General features: G+C 36.2%; 1 protein-coding gene across 1 annotated transcript in view; it reads left to right on the top strand.

Annotated features, from left to right (window-relative positions):
* The first annotated feature begins 324 nt into the window (after window positions 1-324).
* ATR (ATR checkpoint kinase) overlaps window positions 325-19169 on the top strand; it is a 40368-nt gene continuing 21523 nt past the window's right edge. The window contains exons 1-23 of the mRNA XM_084291889.1: window positions 325-386; window positions 1799-1890; window positions 2742-2885; window positions 3467-4356; window positions 5106-5293; window positions 6344-6538; window positions 6756-6982; window positions 7724-7873; window positions 7998-8196; window positions 8827-9086; window positions 9515-9705; window positions 9790-9890; window positions 10210-10381; window positions 11021-11188; window positions 11899-12093; window positions 12445-12630; window positions 13008-13100; window positions 14691-14821; window positions 15012-15155; window positions 16293-16386; window positions 17207-17332; window positions 17962-18168; window positions 18376-18489. Coding sequence (XP_084148015.1) covers window positions 328-386; window positions 1799-1890; window positions 2742-2885; window positions 3467-4356; window positions 5106-5293; window positions 6344-6538; window positions 6756-6982; window positions 7724-7873; window positions 7998-8196; window positions 8827-9086; window positions 9515-9705; window positions 9790-9890; window positions 10210-10381; window positions 11021-11188; window positions 11899-12093; window positions 12445-12630; window positions 13008-13100; window positions 14691-14821; window positions 15012-15155; window positions 16293-16386; window positions 17207-17332; window positions 17962-18168; window positions 18376-18489 — 4326 coding nt within the window. The 5' untranslated portion in view covers window positions 325-327. The remainder of the gene's footprint in view (window positions 387-1798; window positions 1891-2741; window positions 2886-3466; window positions 4357-5105; window positions 5294-6343; window positions 6539-6755; window positions 6983-7723; window positions 7874-7997; window positions 8197-8826; window positions 9087-9514; window positions 9706-9789; window positions 9891-10209; window positions 10382-11020; window positions 11189-11898; window positions 12094-12444; window positions 12631-13007; window positions 13101-14690; window positions 14822-15011; window positions 15156-16292; window positions 16387-17206; window positions 17333-17961; window positions 18169-18375; window positions 18490-19169) is intronic.

Below are 19169 nucleotides of genomic sequence, written 5' to 3' on the forward strand. Positions count from 1 at the left end.
GCACGCGCCACCTGCTGCCGGCGGGCGAGGCGGGGCCAATCAGGAGGGCGGGGAGAGCGGACGGGCAGCTCCCGCGGCCAATGGCAGGGCGTGAAGGGAGTAGGGGCGGGACCGCCGCGTCCCGCCTCACGCCTCGCCCGGCAGCGAAGGCGCCTGAGGGGAGCGGGGCCCGCGTGCGGCGGGGCCGGGCTGGGCCTCAGGGGGCGGGGAGCGGCTGTGGCGGCGCCCTCGCGGCCCGGCGCGAAGCGGCTGAAGGCGGAGCGCCGCCGGGGGGCGCGGGCGAGCGGCCGGCTGGCGGCGGAGGCGGTTTGGGTGGAAGCGGGAGGCATGGCGGAGCAGGGCCTGGAGATGGCCTCCATGATCCCCGCGCTGCGGGAGCTCGGCAGGTAGGCCGCGGGGGACCCGGCCCCTGCCCGACTGGGGCCCTGGGGAATGGGGCGCGGGGCCCGGCCCGGCCCGGCCTGGCCTCTCGCCCCCGCCGCTGCCCCGTGTGGTACATCCCGCACCGGGTTTACTTTCTGTCCTGTGCCTCGCTCGGGATGGATGCGAACTGCGCTTAGTCAGAAGCGTGTGTTGTTTAAGTGTCGTCTGCTGCTGCCCGAAAGAAAGCAGCCTGCTGCTGCCTCGATTCTACCTCCTTTTATTTAAATTTTTTTTTTTGTGGTCCTTGAATTTCTTTCATTCCCTTCAATTTTGCCACTTAAAAGGCCTCGTAATCCCAGGAGCAGTACTAGTAGCATTCTGCAGGTGGCCAAACTGGAGGGGAGGGAGAGAAGCTTGTGGCAGCGCTGAAAGCTTGGAGCTTGGGTTCCTTGCTCCTTGAGGTAATGTCATAAAAAGCCCATCTCTTGTGCTGGGTAGGTAGAGCACATACAAAATAACACTTTGCATCACTTTTGCTCAGCTTGTAAGGAAGATAGATAGCTTAGAGCTAGACAGACACCTGAGTTTATCACAAGCATGCTAGGAATCCATCCCATATGGCCTCTGCTGAAGCCATCCACAGTGTGTGTGGCATGTTCCTGCCTTTGCCGCAATCTTCATTGTGTGATGTGAAATGAACCTACTTACCTCTGAGACTTCAGTGTGAATTACCATAGGGTCATTTGCTACACATGTTCTGACTGATCAAGACCTGCTGCTCTCCAGCTCTGTTGAAAGAAGCTGCGCTGGGACAAAGATTAAAGCCGTATTGGAGCATTTCATGACTGGGGCACGTATATGCTCCATGCATACAGAGAAAGAGAAGTATTTGTCTCTAGAATTCTAATGGCAGCATAAAGACCGCAGCTTATTCTGTGGTAGTCAACTAGTTCACAAAGAGCTACAGTTGAATATTGAAAATTTGACCTTAAAAAGTACCTGACATGGTAATCACCTCAGCAGTTGCTGTTGATACCTCTTACCCTGCATACTGGTAGCTAATAAGCTGAATAATTTTGTTAATTTCCAAAGTGAAAAGGGTACTCAATTTTATTTTTCTGCCTGAAACCTTTTGGGGCAGGGAAAAAAAAACTGTTTTGCTTTGTGGTGGTGGGTATAATAGGTCAGAAGTGTGTTTAATGTATATCAAATGTAGTCGCATAATAAAATTAAACAATTTTCAGCATTTCATACAACTTTGTGTGTATGAAAAATAAGGGGAGAGAAGGACATGTAATATGCTGGTTGCTAAATCAAGAAAACCATCTGCATTTATTTTTGAAGACATCTGAAAGAGAAAATTACCTGTTTCTGTGTTTAACTCCGTATTATTTAATGTTTTAAAATTGATAACATAATGTACTTTTAATTTTAGTGCTAGTCCAGAAGAATACAATACAGTTGTTCAGAAACCAAGACAAATACTCTGCCAGTTCATTGACAGAATTCTTACAGATGTAGATGTGGGTAAGTATTACATCCCTATCTTTCAAATTGATAAATTTTAAACGTGGTTTACAGTTTAAGGAATCTCCCTTCTCTCCAAGTTACATCTCACTTCAACAAATGTTAGTAGTTGAAGTATTTGCTTTTGAGATACAAAGTGACTTCAGACAAAAGTATAATTGCCCCACCCAAAAAAAGACAGCCTGTTCTTAAGTATTGTTTTTAAATATATAAGTATTGTATTTTATCTTTATCATGTAACTTTTCTGGTTAACTGCTGTCTAAATCTGGGATAGTTTCCTTCTTGTGCTCTCTAAGTAACCTTGGGGAATTTGGATAAATGTGATGTGATTCAGATACTTGCTTAAAGGGAGCTGTATAGCAGCACTAGATATCTCTAATATTTTGTTAAACTTGATTCTGTAAGCTGAAGTTGAAACTTAAAAACTTTGATTTTTGCAGCTTTAGAATAATCATCGGCATTTTTTTCTACAGAGGTCATAAATCTAGGAAAACATTATTACAAATTAAACTGTTAACTATTTGCTATTTTGCACTAATCAAAGAGCTGGTTGTAGTACTAACTAAATGAATGGAAGTAGTTTTAATGAATAATACTTATTATGAGCAATTTATATTTTACTTCATACAGTTTGGTGTCATGTACAGGGTTTACAATAACCACAAAATGTTTTTCATGGACTAATATGGTACATTTCAGATTGATAACTATACAGCTTTGATACAGTATCATAATATTTTATATAATAAATTTCTTCATCTCCTGTTTTAGATGTGAACAAAATTCGTGAAATTGGTTTATTGCAATGCTAATTCAGAATTTTTTTTTCTTTTTTTTTTTTTTTTTAAAGTTGCATTGGAACTCATTAAGAAATCAGATTCACAGCCAAGTTCTGTGATGTTGCTAGATTTTATTCAACATATCATGAAATCTTCCCCCCTTATGTTTGTAAATGTGGGTGGAAATCAGGAGGAAACTGAATGCAGTTCCATTGGTGAGTTTGAAAGAGTTTGTATTCAGTTTTGGTATTTACAGGATTTAAATTTTCTGCTGATGTATTCATACAAAAGAAAATAGGGACAAGAAAAATTGGTAAGTTTGCCATTACCTATGAATCTTATGATAGACTTTTATTAAGTGAATTGATTTGCATATGTCATAATGATAATTTATGAGAACTGAGCTTGACCTTATTCAGTACTTTTGCTTAGTAATTATGATACCGCCCAGCTAACGTTGGTAAGATATTCTATACAAATAGTTATTGCCTGAGGGGTTTTTTGAGGTGGAAAAAAATGTCTGGAACTACCCATTCTAAAATCAGTCTTCTCCTCCTGCCCACAATCCCTTCCTGGTTTTCAATAAGATCTCCTGATGAAATGTCCCTGAGAAAGCTTTCTGTTTACAAAGCTTACATGTTTTTCTCAATGAAATTTTTTATTCTTTTATTCTCTCTTTTTTTTTTTTCTTTTTTTTTCCGATGAATAATTTGCTCTCAAGGATGTGCTTTTTAGTAGGAGGCATTGTTTTTTGTCTTAATAGTTTTCTGAGTGCTGTTTCTTTTCATTGTCCTAGAATTTAGTAACTGGATCATAACGAGGCTTCTTCGAATTGCTGCAACTCCGAACTGCAACACATTGCACAAAAACATCTGTGATGTCATTTGCTCCTTACTTTTTCTGTTTAAAATGAGGGGTTGCTCCATCTTTGAAATACTGACAAAAGACTTGCTACAGCTTTTCCAAGATTTAATCTTCCTGCATGAAAGCGATGTACGAAGGCATCTCTGGGGAGATGTGCTGATATGGCCGGTGACTGTGAAGAGATTTTCAAGCAATATAAGTGACAGTGTGGGATATTTAAAATCGGCACCATTAGAGCTGATGGGTATGCCTAATGTAGACTGTTTGGAAGTTATCTTATTGTCTATCCTGACGCATATTGTTGCAGATGTTTTTTTTGTAAGACAAGATACTATTCTCTGGGGGATAGGTTGCTCCCTGTTGGAGTATGGTAGTCCAAAAGTTAAAGCTTTGTCAGTGAAGTTTTTAATAAAATTAATCCATTTGGGAGGACCTCCAGAACAGCTGGCCAGTGTTTTCTTCACAGTCTTTTTTGGAATTCTACAATCAGCACCTGAAATGGATATTGAAGAATCAGAACTTTTTGAAGAACCGCTCTTACTGTTGGTGAGGACACTATTACCTTTTGAAGCAGATTCTTACAAAAATATTGAACCTGTCTACTTGAACATGCTACTAGAGAAGCTTTGTGCATTGTTTGAAGGAGATGTATTTAGGTGTCTTCATTCTGAAAAGCTGAAAGCTGCTTTTTGCCATATACTGCAATATTTTCTGGAGTTTGTTCCACCTGGCTATGAATCTGCCTTACAAGTGCGAAAAGCCCATATCAATACCATCTGCAGTATTTTTGTGAATGTGCTTGGAACTCAGGAAGAACAAGAGGTAGGTTGATTTTAGAAACTGTTTGTGTTAATAGATAATGTACATAACCTTATCTGTGCAAAGAAGAAAATCCAAGAAATATTGTTGTAGTTGGATAATTTGATTGGTATTCCTCCTTGTTACTCAGCTGTTTCATGTATTTTTATAGGTTAGAATTCTTTAATTTAACATAGCTGAACCCTATCTTTTTGAAATATATTAAGCTAGTGAGAGGCTATGCAGGCACAAGTATCTATTTACAACTGTATTATACAATGGGGCTAAGGCACAGAATAGGGTTAAACAAGGGTAGCTTAACAAGTAATTTCCCTTCATCATATGAGCTGCTTTTCCTTTCTAATTCTATGCGTTGTCATACTTTTTAGAGACAGGGAGACAGAAAGGTTTAATTTAAAATAATGAGATGTGGGTGTGCTGGGTGTTCTGTCTTAACCCATGCACCTACATGTATATTGTATCTGTTGTTTTTTTAAACTCATGTCTATTTTGATGGCTTCAGTAGCCAGGTACTATGGCAAGAGCTGGGAAACAGCTGAACGAGCTGGGAAACAGCTGAACAAGCTGCATTGTCTCTGGTGGGAACTTCATTCATTGTGTAATTAAGGTTCTTGTACAGAAAGGTTTTTAAGACTTTGATGTTACCATAATGTCTCAAAATTTTGTGTTTGATGTCAGAAATAATAATATCATGTCTTTGGGAAGTAAGGCATAACACAAATCATGGTACTTCTCTTGTTTGTACATTTCAGTATCTGGTTAGTCCACTTTATGCAGCATTAAAAACACGGACAGAAGAAATATTGCAGGAACTTCATCAGAATCAGCTGGATACTTCTGATACTGATGGGTGGAGCAGCAGCAGTGATGAAGTTCCGGAGAAAAGACAACGGCTAAGCCTATCTACACAGCGTCCAAAGAAATCACCTACACCAGTAATGTATGACACTTACTCAGTAACCACTTAATACTAATTTAACTAGAGAATAATAAGAAATGCTTTTTTTGTTTGTTTGTTTTGAGGCAGTTTTTTTGTAATAGTCACATTGGAAGATGTTTGGAAAAGGTCTCAATGATCTTTTGAAAGATCTGAATCTACAGATGACTTTTAAGTTAAACTTCAGTTAAAGAGAGTGCATTTTTATTTTATTGTGTTTAATGTGAATTATTTTAATTTCTACACATTAAAAACAGAAACGCTGAGAGAATATACAAAGAGTGGTAGAATCTTGTACATAGCTGAGTACATAGCATAGTTGACCTGGACTTGCTCAAAACAAGTCAAGTTAAATCAGGTTATTCAGGGGTGGCCAAACCCAGTTACATTGGCCTCTTGTGTTTTGCTTTAGCTCTCTGATTATCTTGCACTTGTTTCAGCATATTGATCTCTTTCTTGTATTTGGGCACTCAAAACTGGCTCCAGCATGCTGTCTGTACTCCAGATGTGGGGATTGGCCTTTGCTCTTGATAACACAGCCCAATATGCAGTTGACCATCTTGGCAACAAGGACACAGTGGTCTCTCCTATTCAGCTTCCCACTGGTCCACTATGTCAGTTTCTACAAAGCTGCATGCTGTCTCTTGCCGTCTTCTCCCTTATGTGGTTAGAAATGGATTTAGGGAAGAATTTCCCAGGGACTGAAGTTAGGCTGGCAGGGCTATAGTTGGGAGTGACATTTGCCTTTTTATATAACATCAGGAAACACCCTGGTTGTCATAACATTCTAAGGATGGTAAACTAATACCTTTTTAGCTTTTCAGATAAGTCTGATTTGCCTCATGTTTGAGTTTAGAATTAATATCTTGTTCTCCAAAAATGCTCATGTAAGCTAAAGTTTCATTTGTTATTTTCTTAATCCTCCAGTCCTGTATCTAACATGGATTAGATCTATTTTTGCTGTTATGTTTTCTCTCTTCTGGTGGTGGTGTGGGCAGGTGGGAACCACTGAAACACACCCATATGTTTGAAAATAATATGGTCAAATTACAGACTTAACCCAGTAAACATGAACTTGAAGAGCACACTATGGAATGCCATCACAAAGAAAGCTGCATCCTTAATACTTATCCTCGAGAAAGAAATTGTGACAGCGGATATCCTTCAGATTGTAGAAGGAATTACTGTAATTCTCCGACTAGCTGCTTTGTGCATAGTTCACTGTTCTCCCCCAACAGATTCTACCAGGTAAAGGTACCAAGGTGAAAATGAGACCAATAGTTTATTGTAACTGTTATGATCTGTGTGGATTAGTTTAATACTTGCCCCATGTCTCAGGACAAGTATCAGATAAGTCCTGCATATTTTGAAGAGGTACAATTATATGTCACCTTTGCTTAAAAGCATTACAGTAGTAAATGTTTATAGTCTGTTACATTGATCGTATGATTTCTATTTTTAACAGTATAGATCATAAAGTAACTCATCCGTGTAACACTGACACATGCAAGAATACTCCAAGCTCCTCAGATTCTCTGGTGAATATACAGTTCATATGGATTTCCTCTGATTTTATCACAAGAGTAGTGAAAGTCTGTAGGAGCCTGTTAGAGGCTGCTACGCAAATTATTAACCTAGAACAAGTGGTTGACAGAATAGTGAAAATCTTTGATGCTTTGCTGTATGCACAAGGTGAGAAATCATTTAAAATCGTATGTTTTTTGTTGGTTTTGTAAACTAAGAACACATCTGACTAAATTGGTTTGTTGTACTGAAATTACACATCTTGTGTTAGAACTCCGTACAAAAATGGTTAAATTAAATAATAATAATAAAAAAACAATTTTTCTCTATTTAGGGAGCTTTCTTTTTATTCCTTTTGAATGTGATTTACAAGTCTTTGAAATGAATTTTCAACTAGTTTCCTTCTTAAAATGCACAGAGACAGCATGCATTACTACCTCTATTACTACCTCTGTTTCACTTAAAGACTTCATAGCTTCTAACTATTTTCATCAGAACTTGGCATGCTGGAAGTGTATCTAAACTACAAAGAACCTGTGTGGGTGGGTTGGTTGGTTTGGTTATTTTTTAAAGCAGCTAGTAATATGGGGGACAGAGTCTTCTAAGAATAATGTTGTTTTGTGAGTTCAGCTTAGTAGCCATCCCAAAATCCACCTGAGTTTTCATACAAATCCAGAGATGGCAGAGTTGTATTCATTCCGCTCACACATTACCTGCTGCCACTTGATGAAACGTTTAGATTATTTTCATATAAGACTGTATTATATTCTATGTATAAAATGTAGGGTATCAACCCGTAATGATACCATTATTTCTTGATTGAAAAAAAAATCTGTACTAAATTAACATAACGTGCGTCTATACAGAGCTTACATAAAAACGTGTCATGTGTTGGATTTTTTTTTCTAGTAAAAATTCCACTGAGTGATCAGATTCTTGACAATCTATGTGGAATGCTGTCTTTGCCCTGGATTTGCAGCCATCCTGACGATTCTTTTAAAACATCTGCTTTTGGGATTGATCCTCTAGCTTTGAGTCAGAAAACTGCACAGAGTTTCTGTAAGTATATTGAAGTGTATAAAACCTATTATCTCTCAGGAAATTATTTTTCTTGTCCCTTTATGATTAATAACAATATTCAAATTTTAAGTCAAGTAATTACCTGCTTTATTTTTCTCTTTAGCACCCCAAACTCAGTCACACTGTGTGTTCCTCCTGTCTCTCTTCCCAAAAAACATATGTTTGGATTGGAGAAAATCCATTTATCATTGGGCACTACAAAGTCCTCATGAAGTAATTCGGGCTACTTGTGTTAAAGGATTCTCTCTTCTGCTTCATCCACGAGGCATGACATCCTGCACTGTGATTCCCAAAGCTCTTTTGTATGTATTAATGCATCTTCTCTTGCAAGAAGAAAACCACACATGTTAGAACTATATTATAAGCACTGAAACAAATATTTGTTTTTTATTTTCATTTCTATTTCATCCAGGTTTTTTATTTTTATTTCTATTTCATCCAGAATTTACTAGGCTTTGATTTTAGAAAGTATAAAATATATCAACAGAATGTGTGTAAATGAATGTAGACTAGAATTCACTTACTGTGTCTGTATACAAATTACTTTGCTAATGTAGGACCCCATTTCTAAACAATAATTTTAAACTAAGGAGAGGTAAGGGGGTGTCTTTGTCACTAAAATATTTGTCCATATGTCTTTTAAAATCTTTATAGTTTCTCTTCCTTTTGTATATACTTCTTGCTCTTCTCTGTTCTATTGTCTGTCGTCTTCACTTTCTCTGGAACATACCAGACTCACTATGCCCAGTGCAACTTCAACCATTTAAGAAAAGTTGGAAATTATTTGAAAAGTAAAAAAATAATCTAGTGAAGCAGATCCTTAAATTGTCCAAATAATACATCCAGTATAGTTAAAGAATTTAGACAATGTAGGAAGTAAATTTCTAGATAAGCGATCTATTAAAATGTTTTCATTTTTGTTTCTATTTCAGAAATCAAATCAAAGATGAGTCTGAGCTAGTCAAGGTGGCTTGTGCTGCTATAGTTGGAAAATTATCTTGCTGTCTTTCTGGTACATTCAGTGTACAACCTCCTTCAGCAGACTCTAATATTAGGAACGTTACTTATGGTATCTTATGTAGCAACCTTACTGTGACTTCTGCTCATGACAAAACTCATTCTGTGCAAGCCTGTGTTTTCAAGCCATTTCTTACTCTTCTTGAGAACAAAGTATCCAGTTCAGTAAAACTAGGTATGTGAATTTATTTTTACTGCGCTTCTGTACAAAGTTATGTTCCACTCTTTCTGTACCTTTTTCCGTTCTTTTTTTTCTATTATTATTTTTTTGTAGCTAAGACAGTGCTTGAAATTTGGTATTTCAGTTGATACCAAAGCTAATGTTAGATATTGTTGTGACATTCTTTTTAAATTACCATGCTTAATTTTGTGGCTATGTCTAGGAATTGTGGCTATGTCTAGGAATGTAGTACTTGGTAAAAGTACTTTCAAATCTAGATTTGAAATAGCTCTTCTGGTTTTTTACTCATTTCTCAAGAGAGTAAATATTATGTGCTTTATGTCTGAATTGTAACACTTTTATTTTCTTCAATAGATTTAAAAAAATAATAATAATAATTAAAAGTATCTTTTCCTTTCCTCCTCCAACCCATCCATGCTCAGCATTTATAGAAAATATACCTCACCTTTGCAAACATCTGGATTTTAACAGTGATGAGTCAAGTGTGAAAATTCTCATTGGGTCTTTATTAAATCTAATGGAAGATCCAGACAAAGATGTACGAGTGGCTTTCAGCGACTGTATAAAGAACATATTAGAATCCTTAGACTCTGAAGAGGGATTCATAAAAGAGGTGAATTCATACTTATTTTTTGTTGCTTTTCTTTTACTGATGTCAGACCCTTCAAAATGATTCTTTTGTTTTCATGTGATCTAGCTCTTTGTTTCAAGAATGAAAGAAGCCTATACAAATGCCAAAATATCAAGAAATAATGAGCTTAAAGATACCTTGATTCTCACAACAGGAGATATTGGAAGGTATTTTTGATAATATCTTGAAAATTGCAATGTACTGTCAGTTTGCAATGCACAATAAGTTTTTGTTCAAGTGTAAATGTAACTTTAAATGTACTTATTTCAAGCTCAGGCTTCATCCAGAGTCCTTTGTAGCTGTATTAATCTCTTGATTCATATGGAATATGCCCCTTTTTTTCCTGTCCTATTGTTGCAAGTACAGATAAGCTATTTATATACAATGATGAGTTGTTTTGCATTGTGATAATTGTATGTTAAGTAATTTTATTAGTGCAATGGTTAATTTTCTTTCTACTTTATTTTTTTTCTTTATTTTTTCAAGGGCATCTAAAGGAGATCTGGTACCATTTGCCCTCTTGCATTTGTTGCACTGTTTGTTGTCCAAGTCAGCTTCTGTGGCTGGAGCAGCATACACAGAAATTCGATCCCTGGCAGCAGCTAAGTCCATAAAACTGCAAGCTTTTTTCAGTCAGTACAAGAAACCTATCTGTCAGGTAAAAAGAAAAGAGTTGATAACATACAAAGGCATATACTTAGGTTCTATTAATGTATTTTTAAAATGATATTAAAGGTAAAAATTTTCTACTTTACAAGGTGAAGTCTCAAAGGATAGGAAAGAAATTAAAAAAAAAAAAAAAAAGCAAAAACACGTTCAGGAAGGAATAGGAAATATTTGACTTTGTCATGGTCTTCTCCCCTCAGCAGTATTGCTTTTCTGTTTTATTCCCTGGATGCCCTATATCTTCTTGCATTACTATGGTACCATTGACACAGGGGGCTAGGGTATAAAATTGGAATTGAAGTCAGCCTTTGTTACAGACATAATAGTGCCACGGTTGATTTCTTAATACATTTTACCCATTATCTAAAGTCAGAAGTTCTGGTTAAAATATGACTATTAAAATCAGACTTTTCTAGTTTTGAGTGTTCTTTTTGAATTATGTGCAGTATCCCAGCCCAAGACTGCACAATTAAATGCAATTATTAATTTAGTTCTGTCACAAAGTAATAATACTGAATCTGTGTGCAATAAAGGGAAAAGAAAAGCAGGTGCACGGAGAGAGTGCAACTTTTTTGCTTAGGGAGCAAAAAAAGGGGAGAGTAACATTAAGTAGCTATTTCTTCATGTTTAGTTTCTTGTGGAATCCCTGCACTCCAGCCAGATGGCAGTATTGAGTGTGCCACGCCAGGGTAACGAGCTACAGCAACAAGAAGCTGCTCACCACAGAGAAATGGCTCTGGACATGTTATCTGAGATTGCCAGTGTATTTGACTTTCCAGATCTAAACCGCTTTCTCTCGGTAAGTTCGTTAGTCCCTTTGAATGCATGTTTTGTCTCTGTGTGTGTACTCACGGATTTCTATTTTAGTCCGTTACTTTTTTGTGAAAGTCACAGATCTTAATTTTTTTCTCTAGTTGCTGTTGTTTGTTACGTTTGTAATAATTACAGAGGAACAGTTTTATCAAGGACCTACAGTGATGGCTTCAGTGCCAATTTGAATATGATAGATAATGAGCAATCCATCATGTAGAGTATTTATTGAGTATAATTACATTAATGACTTAGTGAATTGTTTGTAAGGCATGGTTTTGCCTGGTGTCTGCTTCAGTGTTACAGTTGAAGAAAGCCGTTGTTCTGTGGGTATATAACTCGATCTGATTAGATAACAGTGGGTAAATTTCCCATCTACTGACAAGCAAAATACGAGTACAACATCTATGAAGCTAATTAAGCTTCATAGGCTTGCCACTTTTTGTTTGAATATTTCAGTAATGGTTAGATGAAGCAGTTCCTCAAAAGCATTATTTTAACTACTTTTTTGACTAAATGTTTCCCCACTGCATTAAAGTTCTGTATTCATATCTATGCTCGTAGGTATGACCATAGATATATGTTGACCAATCCCTGGATTTGGTGGTTTTGGAGGGGGATTTTTCACTATTTTTTTTGGTATGGTGTTTATGTTGTTGTTGTTGTTTTGCCCATTAAGCATTGTTCTTAATTTACCAGCGGACCCTTCAGGTTTTGCTTCCTGACCTTGCAGCCAAGGCCAGTCCTGCAGCCTCCACTCTTATTCGAACAATAGCAAAACAGCTGAATGTAAACCGAAGAGAGATTTTAATCAACAACTTCAAATACATCTTCTCTCATTTGGTCTGTTCCTGTTCCAAGGATGAACTTGAGCGGGCACTTCATTACCTCAAGGTAAATGGGCTTTGGTGGCACTATTATGCATGCAGATTGAGAGCAACAGTGGGGGAATAGTGAGCTTTCTTCTTTCTGCTTTATTTAAATAAAGGTATTGCAAAGCATAGCTGGGGAAAATGCATATGTAGAAGTTCTGTTGTTGTTATTTATAATCTGTTTCATTGCTCTGAGTAGATGTTGTGAGGTATTTTGTGAACTTGAACTCCAATGACTTGGTTTATCTGATATTGAGTGGGAACTTTCTCTTTCATTCCTATGGTAAATCAACCTAAAGTCTGATGCTTCCTATCTTTCAGTGTGTGAGTTTCATTGCAAAGAAAGTAATACTTGGTTTCTGATTGATTACAGAATGAAACTGAGATTGAGCTGGGCAGCTTGCTGAGACAGGACTACCAGGGACTGCATAATGAACTACTGCTTCGTATAGGAGAGCACTATCAACAAGTCTTCAACGGTTTGTCAATATTGGCTTCATTTGCATCTCATGATGATCCCTATCAGGGACCTAGAGAAATAACATCACCTGAACAAATGGTAAGGAGATCAAAATTTTCATGTTCAATATTTTTAATATATTTTTAATCTCCAGTCAGAGAATGAGGACAATTTGACATATTTTGAATATCACTTATAAATCCTATCTGAAATAAAAGTGGAGGAAAGACTGTTGTTTTATATCAAGTGTTCTTGTAATAAATAGATACATTCCAAATGTGCATTAATAAAACTAAAAACAATACAGCCTAATAGGGACATCTTTCACGAACACTGATATTACTTATGGAGCAGTGTATGTGTTTGGGATTCTTCCAATTTTTCTGTTAGAATTGCCATTTAGTATTTGCTATTTCATTACTTAAGTTTAGCAATGTATTAATAGTAAGATGACTTTTTTACTTTTTTCTCCACAGGCTGATTATCTGCAGCCTAAGTTGCTTGGTATCTTGGCTTTTTTTAACATGCAGTTATTAAGTTCCAGTGTTGGCATTGAGGATAAAAAAATGGTGCGTAAACTCAACTGTGAATATTAAAACAAAGATAAACAAGGACTATTTTTAAGTACTATTTGAATGCTCCAGACTTGCTTATGTGATTGTACAATTGTTGTTGAGGTCTCAAAGATACTTAGTTGACACATGATTCTTGCAAACTGGTGATCTCACTGTAGGTAGGACATGTGTAAGCTCATAAGTATGTGGGGTTTTTTTTTGTTTGTTTTTTGTTTTTTTTACTGGTCATTTAATGTACATAATTCAGTCATGTGGTACGTGTCACATGTCACTTGACCAGTGATTATCGAGGGGGAATCTGAGTATATGTTTTACGTGCATGAAAGAAACAAAGTGGAGGGTGAGGGAATACGGGAGGAAACTAGTTATTGCAGGGAAAAAGGTTTTAAGGGCATTAGAGGGCAAAGCTGAAACTACTGCTACAAAAAGCTGAAAGAAAATAAGATGCACATCCAAGGGAAACTGGGCTTTATTGGTTTTGTTTCTCACAGAACAGCTCCTTTGAGCTTTATGGTACAGAGGCTTAGTGAAATTAGTGCTCACACCTTGACACAAGACAAAATCTGAAAGTTCTGCTGTGGTGAGGCAGCAAGCTTCTAACTGCAAGGTAGATCTTACGGCCTCTTCACAGAGGTGGCACAATTTCTAAATGGAATTTTTCAGTCCTAGACCATATATAAACTATATGTTTATCTGTAGACTGTGTTTTCTCTGCTGGTATTCTCTTTTCTAGCTTTTTTGCTTCTGAGGTATTCATGTTGAGATGATATCATTTTCATAGCCCAGGGTCTTGATGTTTTCTGAACTTACTTTCATTTACATAGCATTTCTTCTGATATACCTGCCATTACTTCTATTCTGTCTTGTTTGTGTGTGTGAGTTTCCCCTTCCCTTACCTTTCCTCAAGCTGGGGTTTCTTGGTAGGTTACTGATATGCTGGACATTCTGCTACCTTGTCAGATACAATGTGGCCATGACTGAAATACCTCCTACTTTTTCTGCATCTTAGTATTTCTCTCCTGTCTTTCATCAGTCCCATTGACAGCTGAGCTATTAACTGCTCCTTTAAACTTACTGTCACTTCTGCTGTAAGATCTATGTCAATTCTGTCACTGTTTTCAAATGCAAGTTTGTTTTCTCTGTATTTTCTCAATGTGTACTTACCAGCTTCTACAGTTTTGGAAATAGTCAATCATCATACAACTGACTTCTGTAACCATAAACTCCTTTGGTGTCTACAGTTCTTCCCTTGTCAATCCGTCAACAGCCTAAACAACTACTTTTTCTTATTACAATCTAGTCATTCCAGATCCTCTTCTCTTTTCTCAAATCCACAAACCTCTTATTGAAATATCAAACTAGGTTTGTTTTCACTGGAGAATGTTAAACAAATATATTTTTTTTTTTGAGGGGGAGGGGGGGAGATAAACAGAAGGTACAACTTTATTACCTCATATGGCTTATATGGTATATGATTTTTTCAGCCAGGGTAGCCTGGTTGTGTTCAAAGAAGTGGCTTGTATATATTTCACTGAAAATCTAATATATCAATATGACTTTTTTGTTGTTGTTTTTTATATATAGGCCTTGAACAGTCTCATGTCTTTAATGAAGCTTATGGGTCCCAAACACATCAGTTCAGTAAGAGTGAAGATGATGACTACACTGAGAACAGCTCTAAGATACAAGGATGATTTTCCAGAACTGTGTTGCAGGTGAACTGATAATGTGCCCAAAAAGTGACAAACCTGCCATTTTTGTCCTTGAATATGTTGTTTTGTTCTGGATAATACTCTAAACCAAAGAACTCATATAATTTAGAATGCTTCTCGTGATTCAGATAAAATGCCTTTATACAGAAAAGAATCATTGATTACTATTGTTTTCATGTATTTTCTTATTCAGAGCCTGGGATTGTTTTGTTCGAAGTCTGGATCATTCATACCTTGGCTCCCTGCTTAGTCATGTGATAGTAGCATTGCTGCCCCTTATACATATCCAGCCAAAGGAAACAACAGCAGTATTTTACTTTCTCATAGTTGAGAACAGGTACTGTACAAAATATTTTCACTTACATGGATTAAATCCTGTAACAGAAATGGAGATAAAACTAAATGAAAATTGTCCAGTACTGAGATGAGAAAACTTACTGGTTTTATGCAAAATATTAATTTGTTCTATAAAATTTTTACTTCTTTAAATTGCAACAAGATTTTGAAATTTCACAAGTGATATCCTCATCTGAAAATGTATTCTGATGTTGACCTCATTGAAAATATATGATGATGCAGCCAAGTTACAACCTATTTAGGGGGCTTCGCCCCTGCATCAGTATTGAGCTTCAGATTGTGTGCTCTTTCTGTTGGAATGGGAAACTGTTTGCCTCTACAGGCCATGCAGATGGAATAACAGTAATTGCTAAAATTTATTCTAAGCTAGAGAGAAGTGCAGAGAGTTGGAAGTAGGGAGGAAATTAGGTCTTTAATCGTTGATTTCACTACCTAGAGTTATAGTTAAGAAATGCACAGAATTTAGCACATCTTCTTTGCAACTGGTCACCTTACTTTTTTTTTAAAGATACTTTTTTTAAAAATATATATATACTTTTTTTTTTTTTAAGGTATCTTTTGTAACTTAGTATTCTCCAGGAGCAGCAATAGTTTATATTTTGGTTATTTATGTTGGATTTTCATCTTTCTTGCACTCTATAATACCAACAGTATTCAAAATAAAAGGAGACACTATGAATAACAAGGCTCTCATAGAAGCCCATTTAAAATAGAAGCAAAATTGAAATACCTTACTTCACTTTAGGAAGACGGAATTCTTTTTTTGGTTATGTGTATTCTTATAAGGAATTGGCTACAAATCAAAAGGGGTTATTTTCACTCTTTGTCTTGTGTCCAAACCAAGGAGAACCAAATCTGCTAGAACTGAATGGTAACTCTCAAAGCATTGGGAAGAACTGGCTATTAGAGAGTAATATAAAGTATAGAGAAGAAATACCTTTATATTAGTTCAGTAAAAAGAGTAATAAATTGTTTAACACATGTATTTAAAAAATAAAATAAAAAATTTTTCTTCTTTTGTTATTACATTTTAGTGCTTTCACTGAATGGGTTTTTAAAATCTGTCTCATACAACTAATATTCAAAATGTCCTTTGCAATATTTTTATGTCTATTAGGGATGCAGTACGAGACTATTTACATGAAATATATTTTCTGCCTGACCTTCCAGAACTGAAAGATATTCAAGTAGTCCTTCAGGAATATCGAAAGGTACAGCTTCATTTATTTATTTATTTATTTATTTATTTATAATGCATCAAGTTAATTCATGATGAATGCGAAAATTGTTTATTAAAAGCTTTGTTAAGTATAAAGAGTATTCATCTGCCTCCACAACAAAGCAGAATTTGTGTATTGGAGGAATACTTTGAGACAGGTTCTCACTCTTCAGGAGTGAAATGGGGTAACGTTTAACATGCTTGTTTTCTAGCACCTCTGAATTTCTAACTTTGCATCTTTTTGAGACTAAAGAGATTATAAGGTTAAAAGTCAACATTCTTAGCTATGGCAATGAATGTATTTCAAGATAAGTTACTTTTAATTGAATCCCTCATCTGTATTCTCTTCCAAGTTAACCTGGTTTGCCATATTTTTAGGAGTGCTTTATGGTCTATACTTTCTACTTACCTTCTAAAGGCAAGCAAAATAGATGAGATGTAGCAATTATTTAGTGGGAATAAGAGATTTTTTTAATAAAAAAAAGTTTACAATTATTTTAGATACTGAGGTGCTTGAAGCAAAGAGTTTTCTTTGGATTTAGTCATTTTCTTCTGATCAAAAAAAAAAAGTACAAATATAGCACCTTCTTGAGGAGAGCAAACAAAAGGAGAGGAAGACAGCAGTATGTGTATGGATATGGATATAGTTAAGTATGTATGTAGTATACATATAAGTATGTATATGGATATAGTTAAGAATGTATGTAGAGAAATTGATGTTTGTATGTCTTATTGCTTGTGTTCTTTGAGATGCTGCTTAACTGTGTTCCTGTTTTTATTATTATTTATTACATTTCTTATGTCCTGTTCAGGAATCTTCTAAAAGCACTGACTTGCAGACAACACTGCAGCTATCCATGAGAGCTATTCAGCATGAAAATGTGGATGTTCGTATCCATGCACTTACTAGCCTGAAAGAAACATTATATAGAAATCAGGTATTAAAAACCTCTTTGAGTACACTTAGAAATGAATCAAAGTAGCAGCCAGACCAACAAGCTTACTGTTACTGGGTGTTTGCGTGAACATGGGTGTTCTCCTGCATTTGTTAATCTAGATGTTTCTTAATATAATTGGTAGAAGGGATTCTTTTCTATAAGTCCATGTAACAGGACTTTCCAGTCCTCCTTCATGTGATGCTGATTTACCAAGGGTATTGGTATATATGTTTTGTTTTTGTTTGTTTTTTTTTAACTGTAAGGGAAGCTATATCTAGGAAATGCATTTCAACAGTCTTTTTTTTTTTTTTTTTCTTAAAAGCATAGAAAAGACAGATTCTTGATACAACAAGGAAAGAAAATTAAGTTAGTAGAGAGGTATTTAATAATGAAATAAAATACTGGCTATAAGAGCATTACTAATCCCTCATTCTTACTTATTTAATCCTTCATATGATAACAAGTAATTCAGTGCAATTGGGCTATAGTTACAAAATGACAATATTTGAATGACAAATCTAAAGTCATGGGCAAATAAAGTATGAAGAGTGAGTTACAGACAAAAAAAAATTGAGAAGACTTATTGTAAACATGGTTGTAGACTCATTATTATTTTTTTAACTTCCTAGGAAAAATTGATAAAGTATGTAACAGACAGTGAAACTGTGGAGCCAGTTATCTCTCAGTTGGTAACCGTACTTCTTATCGGCTGTCAGGATGCAAATTCTCAAGCCCGACTACTTTGTGGAGAATGTTTAGGTGAGCTGGGAGCCATAGATCCTGGCAGGCTGGATTTTTCAACAAGTGAAACTCAAGGAAAGCATTTTACATTTGTGGTAAGAAGTGTTGCTGTAGTGTTTTCTCTAGCATTAAAGTTTTATGGGATTTTTATTTTTTTATGTGCTTGGGAGTAGGGAGCGTCTTAGCTTTAGACTGAAAATCTCTACGTGCTTTGTCACTTAACTGGCTTATAGCCAGGCTCTAAAGTGACCATCTGAACATTAATTATACTTTGTTGTAATAAAATTGTGTTTGTGATTGAGGCTGGTGTGGAGGATCCAAATTTTGCCTATGGATTATTGATGGAACTGACTAGAGCATTCCTTGCTTATGCTGATAATGTTCGTGCTCAGGACTCTGCAGCATATGCTATTCAGGTAAGATACAATGTTAGATCTCTTTTATCTTCACAAATTACTTCCTATCACACTGAATACAGCATTATCAAATATAAATGTACATATTGCAGTACATGTTTGAAACATCATCCTGTACAGTTTTAAATTATAATGTAAAAGGTGATTCAGGATCACTTTTTTTTTTAAACTCCTTGTTGTTCACTCGTCCATTAGAATTCAGAGGAGTTGCCAAATAAAAGCATTTAAATAAAAGTATAAGTTTCTTTCTGTGTCATGTTATCAGAGAGATCTGATGTTTCAGAAGTAATTAACAGTCTATATGTAGTGATTCAAGGACTAATCATGAGATTGACATAGAAATTGTGCATGTTCCATAGGCAGAAATTGAAAACAGCAAGTATTCCTAAGAGGGCTTCTGCTTACCCTTTTAAGAAGCAGCTAGTCTACCCTTATTGTCAGGCTCTAGTCTTCTGTGCTGGTTTGCTCTATTTCTAGGCTGACTTTTTTGTGGTTTTGTATCTTTGTGAAAACTTCAGGATGACTTCATAGCTCTAAGAGAAAATTGATGACCCAATGTAGTCCATGGATTAAATCAGCTTCTACCCTAGAAAGAATCAGACTAGCTTCTAGTCCTTGTCTATTTATTGGCAGACGTGCAGAATGTAGGATAATGTGGTCCAAACACCAGCCAGGAAATC

This window comes from Netta rufina (genome assembly GCF_964035555.1).
Source record: "Netta rufina genome assembly, chromosome: 9".
Taxonomy (NCBI): Eukaryota; Metazoa; Chordata; class Aves; order Anseriformes; family Anatidae; genus Netta; species Netta rufina.